We start from the raw sequence: 18,147 nt of genomic DNA, 5'->3' as shown, positions 1-18,147 counted from the left end.
CTTAGAATAAGTAAAGGATTTTTTTTTCTCATTCTCTCAGGCTTTCTGAATTTCTCATATTTTGTTTTTATTTTTAAATTTCTATCTCAATCTCTCTAATTCTACTGTTAGCATTAAGGAGTTTGCTAAAGACCTGAATGGTAGGGTTGGGAAGGTGAGGGATATGAGGAGGACTGGTTAAGGGATAAGGATCTGAAGTTTGCAGTTTCTTAGAGGGCTGGCAGGGAGAGTGACTGAAAAAATTGGGTCCTACTCCAGAATAAGGCATGTAGGCATGTTTGTGCTCTGGTTCCCTCCATTTCCCTTTGCTTGCCTCACTGTGTTTACCCAACTACATCCTGCTTTGTGTTAATCCTCATCTCTATGTTTTTTTGTCTTGTCTCATTATAAGGATTCATCAAACGTGAGGAAGCCTTTGGAAACCGGGCATCGTTGTTCCAGCTCCTCTTCCCTCCCTGTCATCCATGACCCTTCTGTGTTTCTCCTCGGTCCCCAACTCTACCCTCCCCAACCACAGTTCCTGTCCCCAGATGTCCTGATGCCCAGCGTGGCAGGGGAGCCCCATAGACTCCCAGGTAACTCCCGCAAATCTAATATTATATGCCAGAATTTGGTACCTTTTCAGGGTCCTCATAGGGTCAAATCAGTATACCTATGGGGAGGGGGGTATCCCAAGGTGGAGTGGTGTGAGGATATGAATTACTGCTTCAAAGTCGTGCATTGATCCACATAAATATTAAATCATTTGTTGGGCACCATGATTCTTAGACCAAGGGTCTAGACCAGCACCCCTAGAGTCTGTCTACTTATGAGAATGAACTGCTTCAGTCATGATAGAATAAGCTTTTAGCTGACAAAGGGGAGTTAATACCCAGTCTTTGGGACACCCTCAGAACAGAAATGGTCATCTCTATCAGCTAGTTTTCTCTCCTTCTGTCCTCTGAGTCTCAGCTGAGAGATGGTCTAGGAAGACAAGGAATGAGTGGGAGAATTGGAAAGACCCTATACATAGAGTACCCACACCATGTGTACAGACCCAGACAATTGTGGGGAAGGTGGGCAACATCATTTTGGCTTTCTTTGATCTTCCAAGTGAAATGTTCTTTTTCCCCTCATGTGCTGGATGTTCAAGCTTAAGGCAGTGGTTCTCAACGGATAAAGGGGATGTACTACCGGTATCTAGTGGGTAGAGGCCAGGGATGCTGCTAAACGTCACACAATGCACAGGGCAGTCTCTTCCCAACCCCAACAAAGAATTATCAGCCCAAGATATCAATAGTGCCAAAGTTGAATAAATGTATAAGAAAAGGCATTCCACATTAGATCTCAGAGATCAAACGAAGGCAGCTTAACTAAAGTGAAGATAACATTTTAAGAAAAGTTGGAAAAAAAAAAAAGTCAGGCACAGTGTCTCACACTTGTAATCCCAGCACTTTGGAGGCCAAGATGGGAGGATTGCTTAAGCCCAGGAGTTTGAGACCAGCCTGGGCAACATAGTGAGATCCCATCTCTATTTTTTTAAAAAAGAAAAGCTGAGTGAGGTTTTGGTATGGTGGTTCTAGAAATATAGTCATCACAAATGGAGTATACGTTTGCTAAATATTGCTATATATTAGGGAGCCCTCCTTTTGTACGCGTGTGTATAGTGGATGAGAGATTATAGTGGAGGGAGGTAGAGGTATGGCAACATCCATGAGACTGTTTCATTTGCCCAGGTTGGAGGTATGATATTTGATTTTGATGTATATTAAGAATTTTAAAAAATGGAATCAAAAGCACAGCTTGGTTCTTTCTGTCTCTTGTGTATATGCTCTTGGTAGGGAATTGGGCTAAACAGCTAGGCATGGCTCTCTGGGAAGAATGGTATTCTGAAGATGCTCAGTCTTTGGGTTTCTTTTCTTTCCCCAGGAACTTCGAGGAGTGTCCAGCAGTTTCTGGCTGTGTGTGACAGGGGTGAAACTTCCCAAGGGGCCAAGTACACAGGAAGGACTTTGAATTACCAGAGCCTCCCCCATCGTTCCAGAACAGACACCTCCTGGGCACCCTGGTCAGAGACCAACCAGCATATTGGGACCAGATTCCTGACTACTCCAGGGTGCAATCCTCAGCTAACCTACACTGCCACACTACCAGAAAGAAGCAAGGGCCTTCAGGTTCCTCACGCTCAGTCCTGGGGTGATCTTTTCCATTCACCCTCCCACCCTCCCATTGTTTATCCTGTGTACCCACCATCTAGCAGTTTTCATGTACCCCGGAGGTCAGATTGGAATTCAGATCCTGTTCCAGGGTCCCGAACCCCTGGTCCTCGAAGAGTAGATATGCCACCAGATGACGACTGGAGGCAAAGCAGTTATGCCTCCCGCTCTGGACACAGGAGGACAGTGGGAGAAGGGTTTCTGTTTGTTCTATCAGATGCCTCCAGAAGGGAGCAGATCAGGGCTAGAGTGCTGCAACACAGTCGATGGTAAAGGTTACTCCTTTCCTTTCCTGGAGCTACACCTTTCTGTGTAAAACTGTACTGTGGGCCAGGCGCAGTGGCTCATGCCTGTAATCCCAGCACTTTGGGAGGCTGAGGTGGGCGGATCACAAGGTCAGGAGATTGAGACCATCCTGGCCAACGTGGTAAAACCCTGTCTCTAGCAAAATACAAAAAATTAGGCAGGCGTGATGGTGCATGCCTGTAGTCCCAACTACTCGGGAGGCTGAGGCAGGAGAATTGCTTGAACCCGGGAGGCAGAGGTTGCAGTGAGCTGAGATCGCACCACTGCACTCCAGCTTGGCAACAGAGTGAGACTCCGTCTCAGAAAACAAAACAAAACAAAACAAACTGTACTGTGGCAGCATTGGTACCCTGCATCACTGCCATGGTTGTGCTATTCTTATCTCAACATAGAATTGGTGGGTTCTCTTAAGGGTGTCAGGAACCTCTAAAAAGACCTGATTCTTTGGAAGGGGACATTTGAAGTTCCAACTTCCATTCCCCCTAGCAAAAGGAAGCAGCTGCTGTTTAAGGGTTTTATCTGAGCCACTTTAAAGATGAATCCATGGTATTACTCTGGATACTAGCCATTCCTTAGGATCTTAAGGTCACATTTTACTCCTGGATGCTTTATGTCCCCACCTCCACCTGAGCCCTCGTTCTCTGTTCCCTACTATATTCCCAACTTCTACTCTTTGTTTTATCCACCTATCCCTATTACCTGACCCTTTGTCTTCCCTATCTCCCATCCTTGGGGGGACATGTAGCCCTGTGGTCATGGTTCTGATTACATCATCAGGGCAGCCCCCTGCCCAGGTATTATGGCCTGTCAGCATTCCTTGTGCCCTCCAAACCTTAGGCCTAGAACGCGGAGCTGCCAACATAACATCCACCCTTTTGAACAGATGGAGTCAGGCACACTAACACAGCCTTCTGTCCTCAGCACAGCCATTATTACCACTTGCTCAGTTGTTGTTGTGAACCCTCAGAGTCAGCTGAACTATTTTAGGCCAAACATACTGTTTTTGTAAAGTATTTTTCATTAATAAATCTATAAGATAGTTCTATTTAATTCCTTGTCATTCTTCCCTTTGTATGCTCTTGCTTTTTTTGTACTGGGGCGGGGAGGCCTAGATAAATATATGAAGTGCCTTTTGACTGAGTGGAAGTGAGGAGCCAGACAGGAGTTGAAGGATATATAATCAAGGTGGGAATCAATGGGTCCTAAAATAGGGTGCCTTTCCTTTTTACTATTGCTGCTAGGATGTTTCCCATCCCTTTCCTGATACAGCATTCAGTACTCAGTACATTATACACTTCCTTCCTTCCTCCCCTCCTTAGGGAGATTTTCTGGGCATTCAAGCTCTTCTAACAAACTCACTCCTGATGGATGTACTCCGGGTGCCTTTCCTCTATCTTATAAGTTTGTGACATGCCTCCTCTTCCTTCCTCTCCTTCCATGGGGGCCTCTCCCTTTCCCTTCCCCTGTGGTGTTATGGCCCTTCCATGCCAGAAAAATCCATTTTCACCCGTGCCTCACTCCTGAGACTCTTCCCTCTAAATAATAGCTTGTGGGTTCCCTGTTTGGAAAATACCCATTGTTGGTCTTTCCCTTCGTCTTTCACCTTGGGTCTCAGGATTGAAACTGACACAAAGAAGAGGTAGAAAGGTACTTTTTGAGACCTTCGGGCTACTACTTACTTATCACCATCCATTATGAACAGATTCTGAGCACATGTATTATTGAGCAGGACGATGGGCAGGAATTTGTTGTTCCATCCCACTTGGATCCTGCACCATCAAGATATATAGAGCTTAGTGGACATGCTGGTCCCTGTCTATGATTCAACATATCTCCTGGTGTCGTGGATGCACTCGTCTAATAATTTTTGATAAACAGTCAATTCTTTTCCCTCTACCCCCTTTCCCACGAATGTCAGTCACCTTGATCTCTATAAAGGGTCCATAAGTCACCTGGGCCCAGATTCTGTGCATGCACAGAAATAAGGAATTAATTTCCAATTCCCTATTTACTCCTCTGCCTTCCAGGAGGAAGCTGTGTCCTTTTCAGGTGAATTCTTCAGATTCTTTGCAAATCTCTTGGTGTCATCTCCTTTCTTCCCCTTACCTGTTTTGACAAACTGTGGCGCCGAAATTGCTCTAGCTGCATTCTTATTCTGTGCCTTCAGACTCTTGACAATTCCAGACTCTAAACACAAAGGCCAGAATTCTCTTTCAAACTGCATTTTGGATGGTCCTTTCTCCACTCTAGAACCTACTACAATGCTTCCTCTATTCTGTGATCCCCTGCCAATCCTTTAGTATTCAGATCTGGTAGCTAAATCGTTATACATTTGTTTCTCTATTAGTAGGAGATCCTGAGGTTTAATCACATCTCCTCAGTTTACTGGGAATGCCATGAGAGCGGGTGTGTTTCCTCGCAGTCGTTCATCGCAGCACCTAGCTACAGACTTGCCCCATCTCCTCATTCTTGATTCTGCATGCAAAGAATTTTAACCTGATCCCTTGGCCTCGTCCTGTTTCTCTCCTAGCCTCAGTAATTTTGCCCAAGTCCCTAGAGCCTACCCCGCCCCCACCCCCGCACGCGCAGTGCATGCTGGTCTTAGCCCCTCTGTAGGGAAAGAGGGTCCGCCATGTTCCCCGGCGGCGCCGCCGCTTGGCTCTGGTAGCCGCCGCCCCCGCCCCCAACCCCGCCCGGCCCAGAGCCTAGCCGAGCCCCGGGCCCAGCATGGCCGCCCCGGAGCCGGCCCGGGCTGCACCGCCCCCGCCCCCGCCCCCGCCGCCCCCTCCCGGGGCTGACCGCGTCGTCAAAGGTGAGAGGTGGACGAAGCCCTGGGGGCCTGGCCTGAGGAGCTAGCTGTGTGTGAGAGCGGGCGGGAGACCGTCCCCTCGGGAGTGGGCCCGGAAGGGCAGGCGAGTGAGTGGCTGCCTCCCTTGGGGAGTGGCCCCTGGGCGGGCCCCTGCTGGGCAGGACTGAGTCGGTGGCAGTGGCTCCGCGGTCTACCGGTAGCTTTCAGGCCGGGGCGGAGGTTTTGCTCCCGTGGCTTCCTAGCCCAAGGGTTGAGGCTGTTAGCTGCAGTGAGCCCCTTTTCTCCCCACTCGGCCTGTCAAAGCGGCGCAGGGGCCGCAATTAGTTTCCTGCCCCGCGACAGCTGCACTTCTGGCTTGCCGGGGCGAACTGAGGGGCTCGGAGACCTTCAGCCACGCGAGGCCCGCCGGTGAGCAGTCAGAAATCACCTCGGCTTTGGCTCACGCTTGCTCCCCGGTGACAGTGGTCCGCCCTATCCGCGTCTAGCTAGCGACAACCGCAGGGGTTCACTTTTGGCCGTCAGGTGCCACCCGGAGCAGAAACTGGGGGAACCTTGTGGGATTGGACCTCGGTGAAGGGTTGGGGCAGGAATTGGGAGGCCAGCCTTTATAGTGCAGAAAGGGAGAGAAAGCAGCATAAACAACAACAACGAAATTGTGGATAGGAAGTATTTACTTAGAAAACCATCAACACTTTGGTCAAAAGGGGTTACCCCTCCCCTACAAACACACACCCACACACTCATCCTAGGCGAAAAAGTTAAATGTTTCTCAGCCAGGGCAGAATTTATGGATGTTTACCCACAACAGGTCAGCAGATTAATTTAAAATAGAGAAATTGAGAGCTAATTGAGTTGCTTAAGATTCCAAGCTTCCTGGGAGAGCCTACCAACCTCAAACACTGCTGTGGAGGTGAAAAATAATTGAAATGATTCTCTTTACTATGTATCTTGATTGATAAATTGAAATCGTAGAATAAACTTTTCCTTATTTGTATTGTATTTATTTTTAAAACATAGGTACTTTTGTTTTCATTCAGCTTCTCAAATGCACTGGCACAGTATTTAAACACTGTTAGCCTACTTTTGGAAATCTGACTCATATGTTTCCTTTAAAATATTTAAAAACGGCCGGGCTTGGTGGCTCACGCCTGTACTCCCAGCACTTTGGGAGGCCGAGGTGGGCAGATCACGAGGTCAGAAGATCGAGACCTTCCTGGCTAACACGGCGAAACCCTGTCTCTACTAAAAACACAAAAAATTAGCCGGATGTGGTGGTGGGCGCTGTAGTCCCAGCTACTTGGGAGGCCGAGGCAGGAGAATGGCTTGAACCCGGGAGGCGGAGCTTGCAGTGAGCCGAGGTCATGCCACTGCATTCCAGCCTGGGCAACAGAGCGAGACCCCGTTTCAAAAAAAAAAAAAAAAAATCAAGGAAACCTTTTTTCTTTTGTTTTTTTAATTAAAAATTTCAAACCTGAACCTTCTTTGGTTCTTAAAAGAGTAATACTAATTTGGCCCGGTGTGATGGCTCATACCTGTAATCCCAGCACTTTGGGATGCCGATGAGGCAGGCGGATCGCTTGAACTCAGGAGTTGGAGACCAGCCTGGGCAACATGGCGAAACCTTGTCTCTACCAAAAATACAAAAAATAAAAATTAGCCGGGCATGGTGGTGCGCCCCTGTAGTCCCAGCTGCTCGCGAGGCTGAGGCACGAGAGTCGCTGCAGCCTGAGAGGCGGAGGTTGCAGTGAGCCGAGATTTGCGCTAGTGTGCTCCAGCCTGGACGACAGAGCCCGGCCCTGTCTCCAAAAACAAAAACAAAACACTGGTTTGCACCTAGGCTTAAGTTACTAGTATATCCAGTTGGGCCAGGCATTGGAATGAGCTGAATAAAGAATTTATGGAATCCTTATACAGATAAAAAAAAAAAAAAAAAGAAAAAAAGTAATGCAGGCATTCGTTCTGTCAAGAAATCCTGGAGTTTTGTGGGGGTGGGAACAGGGGACACAGGCTACCTCTTCATTTTCTGACTGTATTTCTGTGTTGTGTGTTCATTTCCCTGGGCACTTTTCACCCGACTGTTAGATGGGGTAACCAATCACATTCCTGAACAGTGAGTTTATGCTATCCTTATGCTTGTGAATCTTCTTATTCCTTGTCATATATATGGTAATGTTTTTTTCTGTACTGCTTTAATGCAGTGAAAATAAGATTCCAAACATAAGGCAGATTCCTTAGGGGTGAATTGTGAGTCCAAGGCAGTCATATTTGCAGATTATTGGTGTGGAATAAAAGCCATTTGATTTAGATAAATAGGAAAGGAGCTTGTTAATATAGAAAATTATAGTTAAATAAAGCTCATGGTTATCATATTTCTTGTGCTTCATTGAGCCCTCTTCATAGAGACAACTTTCATTTTTTTATGGAATTTGTTAACCAGTTGGAATGCTGTATGGATTATATGTTTAAAGATGGTGTGTAACAGACTACTTTGCACTGCTCATGGAGTCTCCTGCATTTACTGGGAAATTCACCTTTCTTACAGATCCAGAAATCCACTTTTAAATTTCATTTGCAGGATTCTTCCTTGTCTTTTATTCAGTAATTATTCTATAATGTGATACCCGATGGTACAGAATACTGGTTGCCTGAGATAAATGATGACTTGTGTGAGTTCAGCTTAAGTTTAACTCGTTAAAATCCAAATTTCTTTTAAGTCCACAATGTGGTGGTAGTTTTGTATCCATACATTTTCTTAGTAGTAATATTATGGAGACCATCTGTTGGCATTAAATGCAAGTAGTCTTTTTCTCCCTGGAACTTCTTTTATTTTTTTGAGACAGAGTTTCGCTCTTGTTGCCCAAGTGGAGTGCAATGGCGCAATCTCCCTCATTGCAACCACCGCCTCCTGGATTCAAGCGATTCTCCTGCCTCAGCTTCCCTAGTAGCTGGGATTACAGGTGTGCACCACCATGCCCAGCTAATTTTTTGTATTTTTCAGCAGAGGCGGGGTTTCACCATGTTGGCCAGGCTAGTCTCAAACTCCTGACCTCATGATCCTCCCATCTTGGCCTCCCAAAGTGTTGGAATTACAAGCGTGAGCCACCGCGCCCGGCCTGCCTCCCTGGAACTTCTTAGTGTCAAAATTTTATAGTCTATGTTTCTAGTCATAAGGCCTACATTTTATAGTCATGTAGGTTTTTAAGGATGTATAGGTCTTTCTGTGTTTAAGATCAGATACCTGAAATTCACTTTTTGTGAAGTTTGGGAGCTTGGAATACTGTAGGTGATTCATACGTAAATGTGATTAGCTTGTCACTAAAATTATTAGTGGTAATTCCATGTCATTGATTATGGGTGATTAGGTTTTTGGTTGATTAAGTTCAGTTCTGAGCCTACTCCAACTGCTGGCTCAAGTCAAATTCTTCCTCTTTTTGAAAGTTATCTAACCCACCTTATTAAGTGAGATGGTATATACCCTTTTAATTATATTCTATTAAGCATTCTTTAGCTATGTAGGAAATAAGAAAATGGAAAAAAATTAGGAAAAATATCTAACCGTATCTGCATGTGTGCTTTCTTACCACATCAGCAAAGCTGGTATAGGTAATTAAAGCACAAAACCCTGAATTGATAAATATTGCTTTCTCTCCTCCCCACAAAGTTTACTTGACCTGGATTGCCCAGATACCTCCTTTTTTCCCCAGATACTTAAAAAATGTACTTTTTGCTTTGTATACCAGATTCTAGATTTGTAAAGCTGGATTCTCTCTTGAGATTATCAAGACTGTTAGTATTAATAGAAAAATTCACCTTTTTACTTAGAGAGCATTGTCAATATTGGGTATATGTTCATTTTAGCACCTACAATGTGAGTCATTTTCTTAACATTATTTCCTGGGTTATATTAACCTCAAATTATCAGACTTTCAGATTGAACCTAAATGCTGAATTTATGTGTTTTAATTTTTTTAAGCTAAAATATTTCTGATTGGTAACCTTAGAATTCATTTACATGCTGTTGCCAGTTGCCCTGCTTATAAATCTGAAGTCATTTGACTGAAGTGTTTTCTAGTACCTTTGCTAGAAAGGAGGATTACTTATTATTTGTTTGTTTGTTTGTTTTTTGAGACGGAGTTTCGCTCTTCTTGTCCAGGCTGGAGTGCAATGACATGATCTTGGCTCACTGCAACCTCCACCTCCTGGCTTCAAACAATTCTTGTGTCTCAACCTCCTGAGTAGCTGGGATTAGAGGCATGAGCCACCACACACGGCAAATTTTGTATTTTTAGTAGAGACGGGGTTTCTCCATGTTGGTCAGGCTGGTCTCAAACTCCTGACCTCACGTGAGCCGCCCACCCTGGCCTCCCAAAATGTTGGGATTATAGGTGTGAGCCACCACACCCAGCCAGATAACTTATTTTCAGATAATCCATATAGCCTTGGCGTGACATAGCTACTTCAGTGTTTCTTGCTAGTTCGATTTCATTATATTTTAAAGCAGCTTGAATTTTAATTTTTGCTTACAAAGTCTATTTTGTGGACTTACCTATGTAAAAAGATAACTCCTGGAAATTATTTTTCTTTTACTTTCCACTCCCATTACTGTTGACTATACTAAAATAAACCTTTAGGCCAGATGCAGTGGTTCATGCCTGTAATCCCAGCACTTTGGGAGGCCGAGGTGGGAGGATCACTTGAGACTAGCCTGGCCAACATGGTGAAACCCCATCTCTACTGAAAATACAAAAATTTGGCCGGGCACAGTGGCTCATGCCTGTAATCCCAGTACTTTGGGAGGCCAAGGCGGGCAGATCACGAGGTCAGGAGTTCGAGACCAGCCTGACCAACATGGTGAAACCCCACCTCTACTAAAAATACAAAAATTAGCCAGGTGTGGTGGCGCATGCCTGTAACCCTAGCTACTCAGGAGGCTGAGGCAGGAGAATTGCTTGAACTGGGAGGCAGAGGTTACAGTGAACCAAGATCATACCACTGCACTCCAGCCTGGGCGACAGCGCGAGACTCTGTCTCAAAAAAAAAAAAAAAAACACCAACCGAGCAAACAAAAGTTAGCAGCAGGACGTGGTGGCAAGCACCTGTAATCCTAGCTACTCGGGAGGCTGAGGCAGGAGAATCACTTGAACCCGAGAAGTGGAGGCTGCAGTGAGCCAAGATTGTGCCACTGCACCCCTGCCTGGGTGACAGAGCGATATTCTGTCTCAAATAAATAAATAAAAATAAATAAAATAAATCTTCAGTACCATGTGTCCTAGTGAAAACAAAGGAACAGAAAGAGAGAGAAAAAGAGACTGTGAGGGGATGGAGTGAGAGGGAAAGGGAGAGGGAACACTATGGTAACAAGTTACCTTAAAAGGAAAATGCCAAGTTGGATATATAGCTGCTCAGTAGTGAGGCAAAAGCTTCAGGTTCCAGAGCTATTGAATGAATTGGCAAGAGTTGTAAGGAAAAGTTTGGTGAAAAGAACCTTGATTTATTAAACAAAGTATGCCAATCATATGACTTCATTTCACCATAAAAAATGTTTTTTACACCCAGAGATGAAATAAGCTGAAGCTAATTGGGCATCATCTGTGTAGGGTATGTAAAATTTATTTTGGAACATGACAGTTGTGAAATAGCAAATATTTATTAAATGTCTGCTGTATCACAAAATTGTAGGAGAACAACAAAAGTATAAAATATAAAATACAGTCTTGATTCATGAATAAATATTCTTGAAAAATTAACAATATATGTCATAAGGACAGGTAACAGTTAATAATTGCCAGGTAAGTTGCTGAGCCAGCAAGTTGTCTGAGTTCAAAGGAGGTAGTGATGACTCTGGACTGGAATGGTCTAGGAATGGCTTGTATAGAAGTAAAGTGGCCCTGATGGATGGTTAGGATTAAAATAGAGGATTGGGACCATTTATTTGTGCAATGATTATTGAGTACCAGCTTTGTACCAGGCATTGTGCTAGGCATTGATGATAATACAGAAGTGAATAGAATATTAAGATAGATTTTCTTGTAGTGCTGGCATTCTAGTGGGGAAGATACTATTATAAATAAATAATATAGTGAATTTGGTACAAAGCGCTACTGGAGCTATAAAGAAGGGATTGGCTATCTTACTTTGAGGGAAAGCATAACTGAGAGGATAATGTTTCGAGGTAGTCCTTGAAGGATGAGTAGAATTTCACCAGACAGAAAGTGGAGCTAGAGTAGGGAAAACAAGCAGAAAGGCATGGAGTTTGAAAAAAGCATGAAATGTATGGCAGAGGTATGTAAAGTGCTTGGCAAGGAGTGACAGGAATGAAGTTAGAAAGGATCTTTTGTATTACAAGTTGAGGAGCTGAAACTTAAGCTATTAAGCAGTATAGCAGTATATAGTACCTGGATAATTAAAAACACAAGCTCTGGAGTCAGACTGCCTGGGTTTGAATCCTAGCTCTACCACTTAATAACCTTTTCGCCATGGACAAGATACTTAACATCCCCAAGCCTTAATTTTCTTATCTGTAAAGTAGAACTAATAAAATCTTATTATAGGGTTGTTGGCGAATTAATAGAGACTGTGCATGTAAAGTAGGTACCACAGTGCCTGGCCTGGCACATGGTAAGTACTCAACCAGTGGTAGCCATCACCATTATTATTATTATTATTGAAGGTTTAAAGTAGAATAGTGACCCAGTATTCTGTTTTTTGATGGCTAATTCCGGTCATGTTGTGTGCAACACATTATTGGAGGGGGAGAAGGTTGTCTAGTTAGGAGATTAATGGAGTAGTCCAAGTGAGGGATGACCAAGGCATGAAAAACTAGATATGACACAAATTCCTACTAATATTAGAAGGTGAGTATATTGGATGAGTGATTGAGTATGGAAGTGAAATAGGTGAGCAACAGTTTTTTAGGAAACAATAAGAATAATTTTGCTTTAGGGCTAGATTAAATTGGGCGATTGTATTTAGATGCAAAGATTGGAATGATATGTAAAAGACTGAGAATGGTTAAATTGAGAAGAATCTTGAAAATAATATTCAAGGTTTTCTTTTTCGTTATTCTTTAGTCATTAAGAAACTACCCCAAGTTTTTGAGTAGGTTAATTTACTACTTTGTTCAGTCAAAGAGGAAGAAAATATTTTTCTAGTAAATGATAAGAACTTGAACTAGTATTGCAACAATGGAGATTTAAGAAAATTGAATTTGAAGAATCGATAGGACTTAGAGTTCAGAAAGAGAACAATGACATTAAGTGTGAGTGATAGAGAATGGTGATACCTTAACAGGGGTAAGCCAGGAAAGGGAGCCAATTTTGAGGGAAAGATATATTTAAAGAACCACCACAAACTAAAAGAGACCCAATGGATACCTTGAAATTTTGAAGACAATGCTGTTGGATTTATTGAATCTTTCCTTAAAGCATGTGGCCAAACCATACTTCTACTCCTGGCAAGCAAATGGTTATATCATTCTTCATGATGAGGCTTTTTTTTTTTTTTTTTTACCTCAAGACAGGATCTTGCTCTGTCACCCAGGCTGGAGTGCAGTGGCATGATCATAGCTCACTGCAGGTTCAAACTTCTGGGCTCAAGCGATCCCCCAACTCAGCCTCCTAAGTAGCTGGGACTACAGGCACACATCACCATGCCTGGCTAATTTTGTTTATTTTTTATGGAGACGGGAGTCTCACTATATTGCCCAGATTGGTCTCGATTTCCTGGGCTCCAGTGATTGTCCTGCCTTGGCCTCCCAAAGTGCTGGGGTTACAGGTGTGAGCCACCATGCCCAGCCATGATCAGCCTTTTGATGTCTCCTTTTGTCAAAAGAAAATTGTCATTATGTTGGTATAAAGGCAGATGATACAGGAGCAGCATTCTGAAGACTTCAGTTTCAGCTATGGCTCTACTTCTTACTAGTGAAACCTCTTGAGAAGCAACTTAACATCTCTGAACTTGTTATCTGTCGTTTGTGAAATGGAGATAAAACTTGCCTGACCCTAACCCCAGCACTTTGGGAGGTAGAGGCGGGCAGATCACTTGAGGTCATATGTTCAAGACCAGCCTGGCCAACATGGTGAAACCCCGTCTCTATTAAAAATATACTAATTAGCCCGGTGTGATGGTGGGTGCCTGTAATCCCAGCTACTCGGGAGGCTGAGGTAGGGAGAATTGCTTGAACCTGGTAGGCGGAGGTTGCCATGAGCTGAGATCTCACCATTGCATTCCAGCTGGGGCAACAGAGCGAGACTGTGTTGGAAAAAAAACAAAAAACAAAAATGTGCCTGACCAAACTCACAGGATGTCCCTCGGAATCATGTGGGATTATGTATGTGAAAGTACTTGGTCAACTATGAATAAAACACTATAAATATATTGTCATTGCTACATAAATTAGTGTCGTTAAACAAGTATTTTGGAACCTATAATCATTAATTCTGTAAACATTTCTTAATACCTGTGTTTTTCCTGTTTGGTTTTTTTTTTTTTTTTTTGGTGTTTTTTTTGTGAGATGGAGTCTCATTCTGTTGCCCCAGCTGGAGTGCAGTGGCGTGATCTCGGCTCACTGAAACTTCTGCCTCCCAGGTTCAAGCAACTCCCCTGCCTCAGCCTCCCAAGCAGCTGGAATTACAGGCATCTACCACCACACCCTGCTAATTTTTGTATTTTCAGTAGAGACGGGACCAGGCTACTATTCTCAAACTCCTGACCTCAAGCGATTCACCCGCCTCGGCCTCCCAAAGTACTGGGATTGCAGGCATGAGCCACTGCGCCTGGCCAGTTCTTAAGTTTTAGATAGGTTATCACATAGACCTTGACGATGGTAGAACTTAGAATGGATAAGACTTGTGGGCCAGAAACTTGAGCTTTTGGTGACTAGTTTTTTTTTTTTTTTTGAGAGAAAGTCTTACTGTCTCACTCCCCAGGCTGCAGTACAGTGGTGCAATCCTGGCTTACTGCAACCTCCACCTCCCAGGTTCAAGCAATTCTCATGCCTCAGCCCCCCCTAGTAGTTAGGTTTATAGCCGCCCGCCACCATGCCTGGCTAATTTTTGTATTTTTAGTACAGACGGATTTCACCATGTTGGCCAGGCTGGTCTGAAACTCCTGATCTCAGGTGATCCACCCGCCTTAGCCTCCTAAAGTGCTGGGATTACAGATGTGAGCCGTGGAGCCCAGCCTATAATCACTAGTTTAATAGATAGCCGGGATAAGGGTAAACTAGCCAGAGGCATGAATCTCAAAGGAGGAGGCATTTTTTTTTCCTTAGTGGAGCAATGATGTTGGAAGTGCTAATGGAGAGCTAAGAGAATGCTGAAGCCTCCCCTGGGATTAGTGGAATGTGGAAAAATGAGCACCATCCACTTTGAAAAAAGAATTTGAGAAGTATCCTTCAGGAGACCCAATATTCAATTAAACTAGAGAGGCAAGACACTACAAGTATTCTGTGTAGAGCTAAAGAACAGAGAGACCGGGCGCGGTGGCTCACGCCTGTAATCCCAGCACTTTGGGAGGCTGAGGCTGGTGGATCACCTGAGGTCAGGAGTTCAAGACCAGCCTGACCAACATGGAGAAACCCCAGCTCTACTAAAAATACAGAATTAGCTAGGCGTGGTGGCGCATGCCTGTAATCCCAGCTATTTGAGAGGCTGAGACAGGAGAATCGCTTGAACCTGGGAGGCAGAGGTTGCAGTGAGCTGAGATTGCACCATCGCACTCCAGCCTGGGCAACAAGAGCAAAACTCCGTCTCAAAAAAAAAATCCAGTCTGGCCAACATAGTGAAACCCCGTCTCTACTAAAAATACAAAAAATTGGCTGGGCACGGTGGCTCACACCTGTAATCCCAGCACTTTGGAAGGCTGAGGCAGGGGGATCATGAGGTCAGGGGTTCGAGTCCAGCCTGGCCAACATGGTGAAACCTCATCTCTACTGAAAATACAAAAATTAGTCAGTCATGGTGGTGCATGCCTGTAATCCCAGTTGCTCAGGAGAATCGCTTGAACCTGGGAGGCAGAGGTTGCAGTGAGCCTAGATTGTGCCACTGCACTCCAGCCTGGGCAACAGAGCTAGACTCCATCTAATATACACACACACACACACACACAAACACAAAATTAGCTGGGTGTGGTGGTGTGCGCCTGTAGTCTCAGCTATTTGGGAGGCTGAGGCAGGAGAATTGCTTGAACTTGGGAGGCGGAGGTTGCAGTGAGCTGAGATTGCGCCTCTGCACTCTAGCCCGGGCAACAATGCGAGACTCCACCAAAAAAAAAAAAAAAAAAAAAAGATTGTGTGTAGGGATTGTGGGATAGATTAAAAAAAATCTTATAGGAATTCTGAAGGCCCCAATGAAAAGGATGGAGGGAGAACAGCAAGAAGGAAATGGTATGAGGGAAAGAAATACAGACAAAAATTTAGAAGTATAGATGTAGAGACTGTATTTTGGATAGTTGCCAAGAATAGCAATGGTGGGAAGCACGATGGGATTAACTGACCTTAGGCATCTGAATGATACTTTGGAGTCAAGTTATTCACTTGGCACAGGCTGTACCCCTGTTGAAGTTAGAGGCCTCATAGGGCTAAGAGGGCAGTCCTTGGGATCAGTTAATTCTCAGGTTTCTTTGACCAGTGGTAGAAACATTAAGAAGATCTCTGTACCATCATCCCCTCTTTCCCAATTCCTGATCAGTCTGTGTTCCTGGTTTATTTTTCCAACTTCCTAAATTAAAATGTTTTTCAGTCCTATTTTTTTAGCCACTATACAATAAATGTGAGTGAAAATACCTTGTGAATATTATTGGTTACTATATAGATATGCCCTTCATGTCAAAATTTTGATAAAAGGAAGATTTTCAGTAGAACGGTTTGGTCAAAATGAATGTTACCAAATCAAGATTTTTAGGTTTTGAGATTTTGTAGCTCTTGTTTTTTGTTTTGTTTTTTTTTTTTTTTTGAGACGGAGTTTTGCTGTTGTCACCCAGGCTGGAGTGCAGTGGTGTGGTCTCGGCTCACTGCAACCTCCGCCCCCCCCCCCCCCCAGGTTCAAGCGATTCTCCTGCCTCAGCCTCCTGAGTAGCTGGGGTTACAGGCGCACGCCACCATGCCCAGCTAATTTTTGGGTTTTTAGGAGAGCTGGGGTTTCTCCATGTTGGTCAGGCTGATCTCGACCTCCTGACCTCAGGTGATTCACCTGCCTTGACCTCCCAAAGTGCTGGGATTACAGGCGTGAGCCACCATGCCTGGCCGATTTTGTAGCTCTTTAGATTGTTCCAACAAATCCTCTATTATTAGCCATTTCAGTTGTTGACTATTTGTATTGCATGTATATACATTTGTTTTCTGGTTTTTCCCTATCACAAATATAGAAAAGTGAAGAAATATAGTCTGAAAATTAGGAGAAAAAAGTATATATGGAGGAGGAAAAAAGCTGGAAAAGCAGAAATACTTGGCTTAAGATGAATTAGAAATAAAAAAGAAAAACCTTTTAAAAGCCTGAAAACTGTATGGAAATGCTTTAAAATGCTTTAGGAGTTGCAAAACAAAGTGGTAGTTGAGAATTAATTTTTTTTTTTTTTTGAGATAAAGTCTCTATCGCCCAGGCTGGAGTTCAGTGGCACAATCTCGGCTCACTACTACCTCCGCCCCCTCCAGCTTCAAGCGATTCTTCTGCCTCAGCCTCCCAAGTAGCTGGGACTACAGGCGTGACACCATGCCTGGCTAATTTTTGTATTTTCAGTAGCGATGGGGTTTCACCATGTTGGCCAGGCTGGTCTTGAACTCCTGACCACAAGTGATCTACCTGCCTTGGCCTCCCAAAGTGCTGGGATTGCAGGCATGAACTACGCCACCTGGCCAGAGAATTAATTTTTGATGAAAAAAAATTTTGACTCTCTATTGAGCAACTTGTTTTAGGCCAAATTCTATTTGGACAGTTACCTTTTGCCCCGTCAGGTCTCCTGCTGAAGCCCCTTTCTCCACTTACAAAACAATACTATACATGCCTTTTTTCTCTTATTTGCTGATAAATTAAAATTTATTTTATTTTTATTTTTTATTTTTAGACGGAGTCTCACTCTGTCGCCCAGGCTGGAATGCACTGGCACGATCTCAGCCCACTGCAACCTCCACCTCCCCAATTCAAGCGATTCTCCTGTCTCAGCCTCCTGAGTAGCTGGGACAACAGGCATGCGGCCACCACGCCTGGCTAATTTTTTGTGTTTTTAGTAGAGATGGGGTTTCACCATGTTGGCCAGGCTGGTTTTGAATTCCTGACCTCAAGTGATCCACCCGCCTCAGCCTCCCAAAGTGCTGGGATTACAGGCATGAGCCTCTGCGCCCAGCCAAAACATACTCATTTGAAACTGCCTATTTTTATTTTCTGTGTTATGTTAACATTGATTCCCTATAGCTTTCATCTACCTTTACTCATGAGTAGGTGACGTTTTTTAACCACTCAGCCTGTACACATTTTTAAAAACTGTCCTAGCTGGTTTTGAAATGTAGACGTGCCTTGAGTTGAAAAATAAATAGGAAATACAGGTCTTTAGATAACTAATTGTGGCATGGAGTCAGTTTATACTTTCTTTTTCAGGTGAATACATTATAGTTCTTCAGTGTGACTTGAATTAGAGCATTCACAGTGTGCATGAAAACATGCAGTACCACTTGTGTCTGGCTAAGGGGGAAGTAGGGAGTGGTCTCATAGGTGGATTTTTGGGAAGTTCTATGTTTTGAACTGAATTGAGCAATTAGTGGAATTATGTTGTTGATTGTTAGGAAGTATATATCATCTAGGCCAGGTGCAGTGGCTGATGCCTGTAATCCCAACACTTTGGGAG

General features: G+C 44.0%; 2 protein-coding genes and 1 long non-coding RNA gene across 27 annotated transcripts in view; 2 read left to right on the top strand and 1 right to left on the bottom strand.

The window, feature by feature from the left end:
• USP54 (ubiquitin specific peptidase 54) overlaps positions 1-3,551 on the top strand; it is a 121,900-nt gene extending 118,349 nt beyond the window's left edge. For all 18 annotated transcript variants that reach the window (XM_033209385.1, XM_033209387.1, XM_033209391.1 and 15 more), the window contains 2 exons: positions 392-575; positions 1,909-3,551. In XM_033209385.1, the coding sequence (XP_033065276.1) occupies positions 392-575; positions 1,909-2,468 (744 nt within the window). In that variant the 3' untranslated portion in view covers positions 2,469-3,551. The remainder of the gene's footprint in view (positions 1-391; positions 576-1,908) is intronic.
• LOC117082600 lies at positions 2,789-5,553 on the bottom strand. Its single transcript, XR_004436703.1, has 2 exons — positions 5,301-5,553; positions 2,789-4,688 (listed from the first exon to the last, which is right to left on the bottom strand). It is a non-coding gene; the product is annotated as an uncharacterized LOC117082600 (long non-coding RNA).
• PPP3CB (protein phosphatase 3 catalytic subunit beta) overlaps positions 5,089-18,147 on the top strand; it is a 61,782-nt gene continuing 48,723 nt past the window's right edge. For 3 of the 8 annotated variants that reach the window (XM_033209406.1, XM_033209408.1, XM_033209405.1), the window contains exon 1: positions 5,094-5,313. In XM_033209406.1, coding sequence (XP_033065297.1) covers positions 5,229-5,313 — 85 coding nt within the window. In that variant the 5' untranslated portion in view covers positions 5,094-5,228. Of the gene's footprint in view, positions 5,314-5,585; positions 5,719-18,147 lie in introns of those variants that run through there. The other 5 variants (XM_033209407.1, XM_033209410.1, XM_033209409.1 and 2 more) reach the window with 3 other exon arrangements.

The sequence above is a fragment of the Trachypithecus francoisi genome, unplaced genomic scaffold, assembly GCF_009764315.1.
Source record: "Trachypithecus francoisi isolate TF-2019V2 unplaced genomic scaffold, Tfra_2.0 Lachesis_group9, whole genome shotgun sequence".
Lineage (NCBI taxonomy): Eukaryota > Metazoa > Chordata > Mammalia > Primates > Cercopithecidae > Trachypithecus > Trachypithecus francoisi.
The sequence above is the reverse complement of the archived record's forward strand: the minus strand, read 5'-3'. Positions and strand labels throughout refer to the sequence as shown.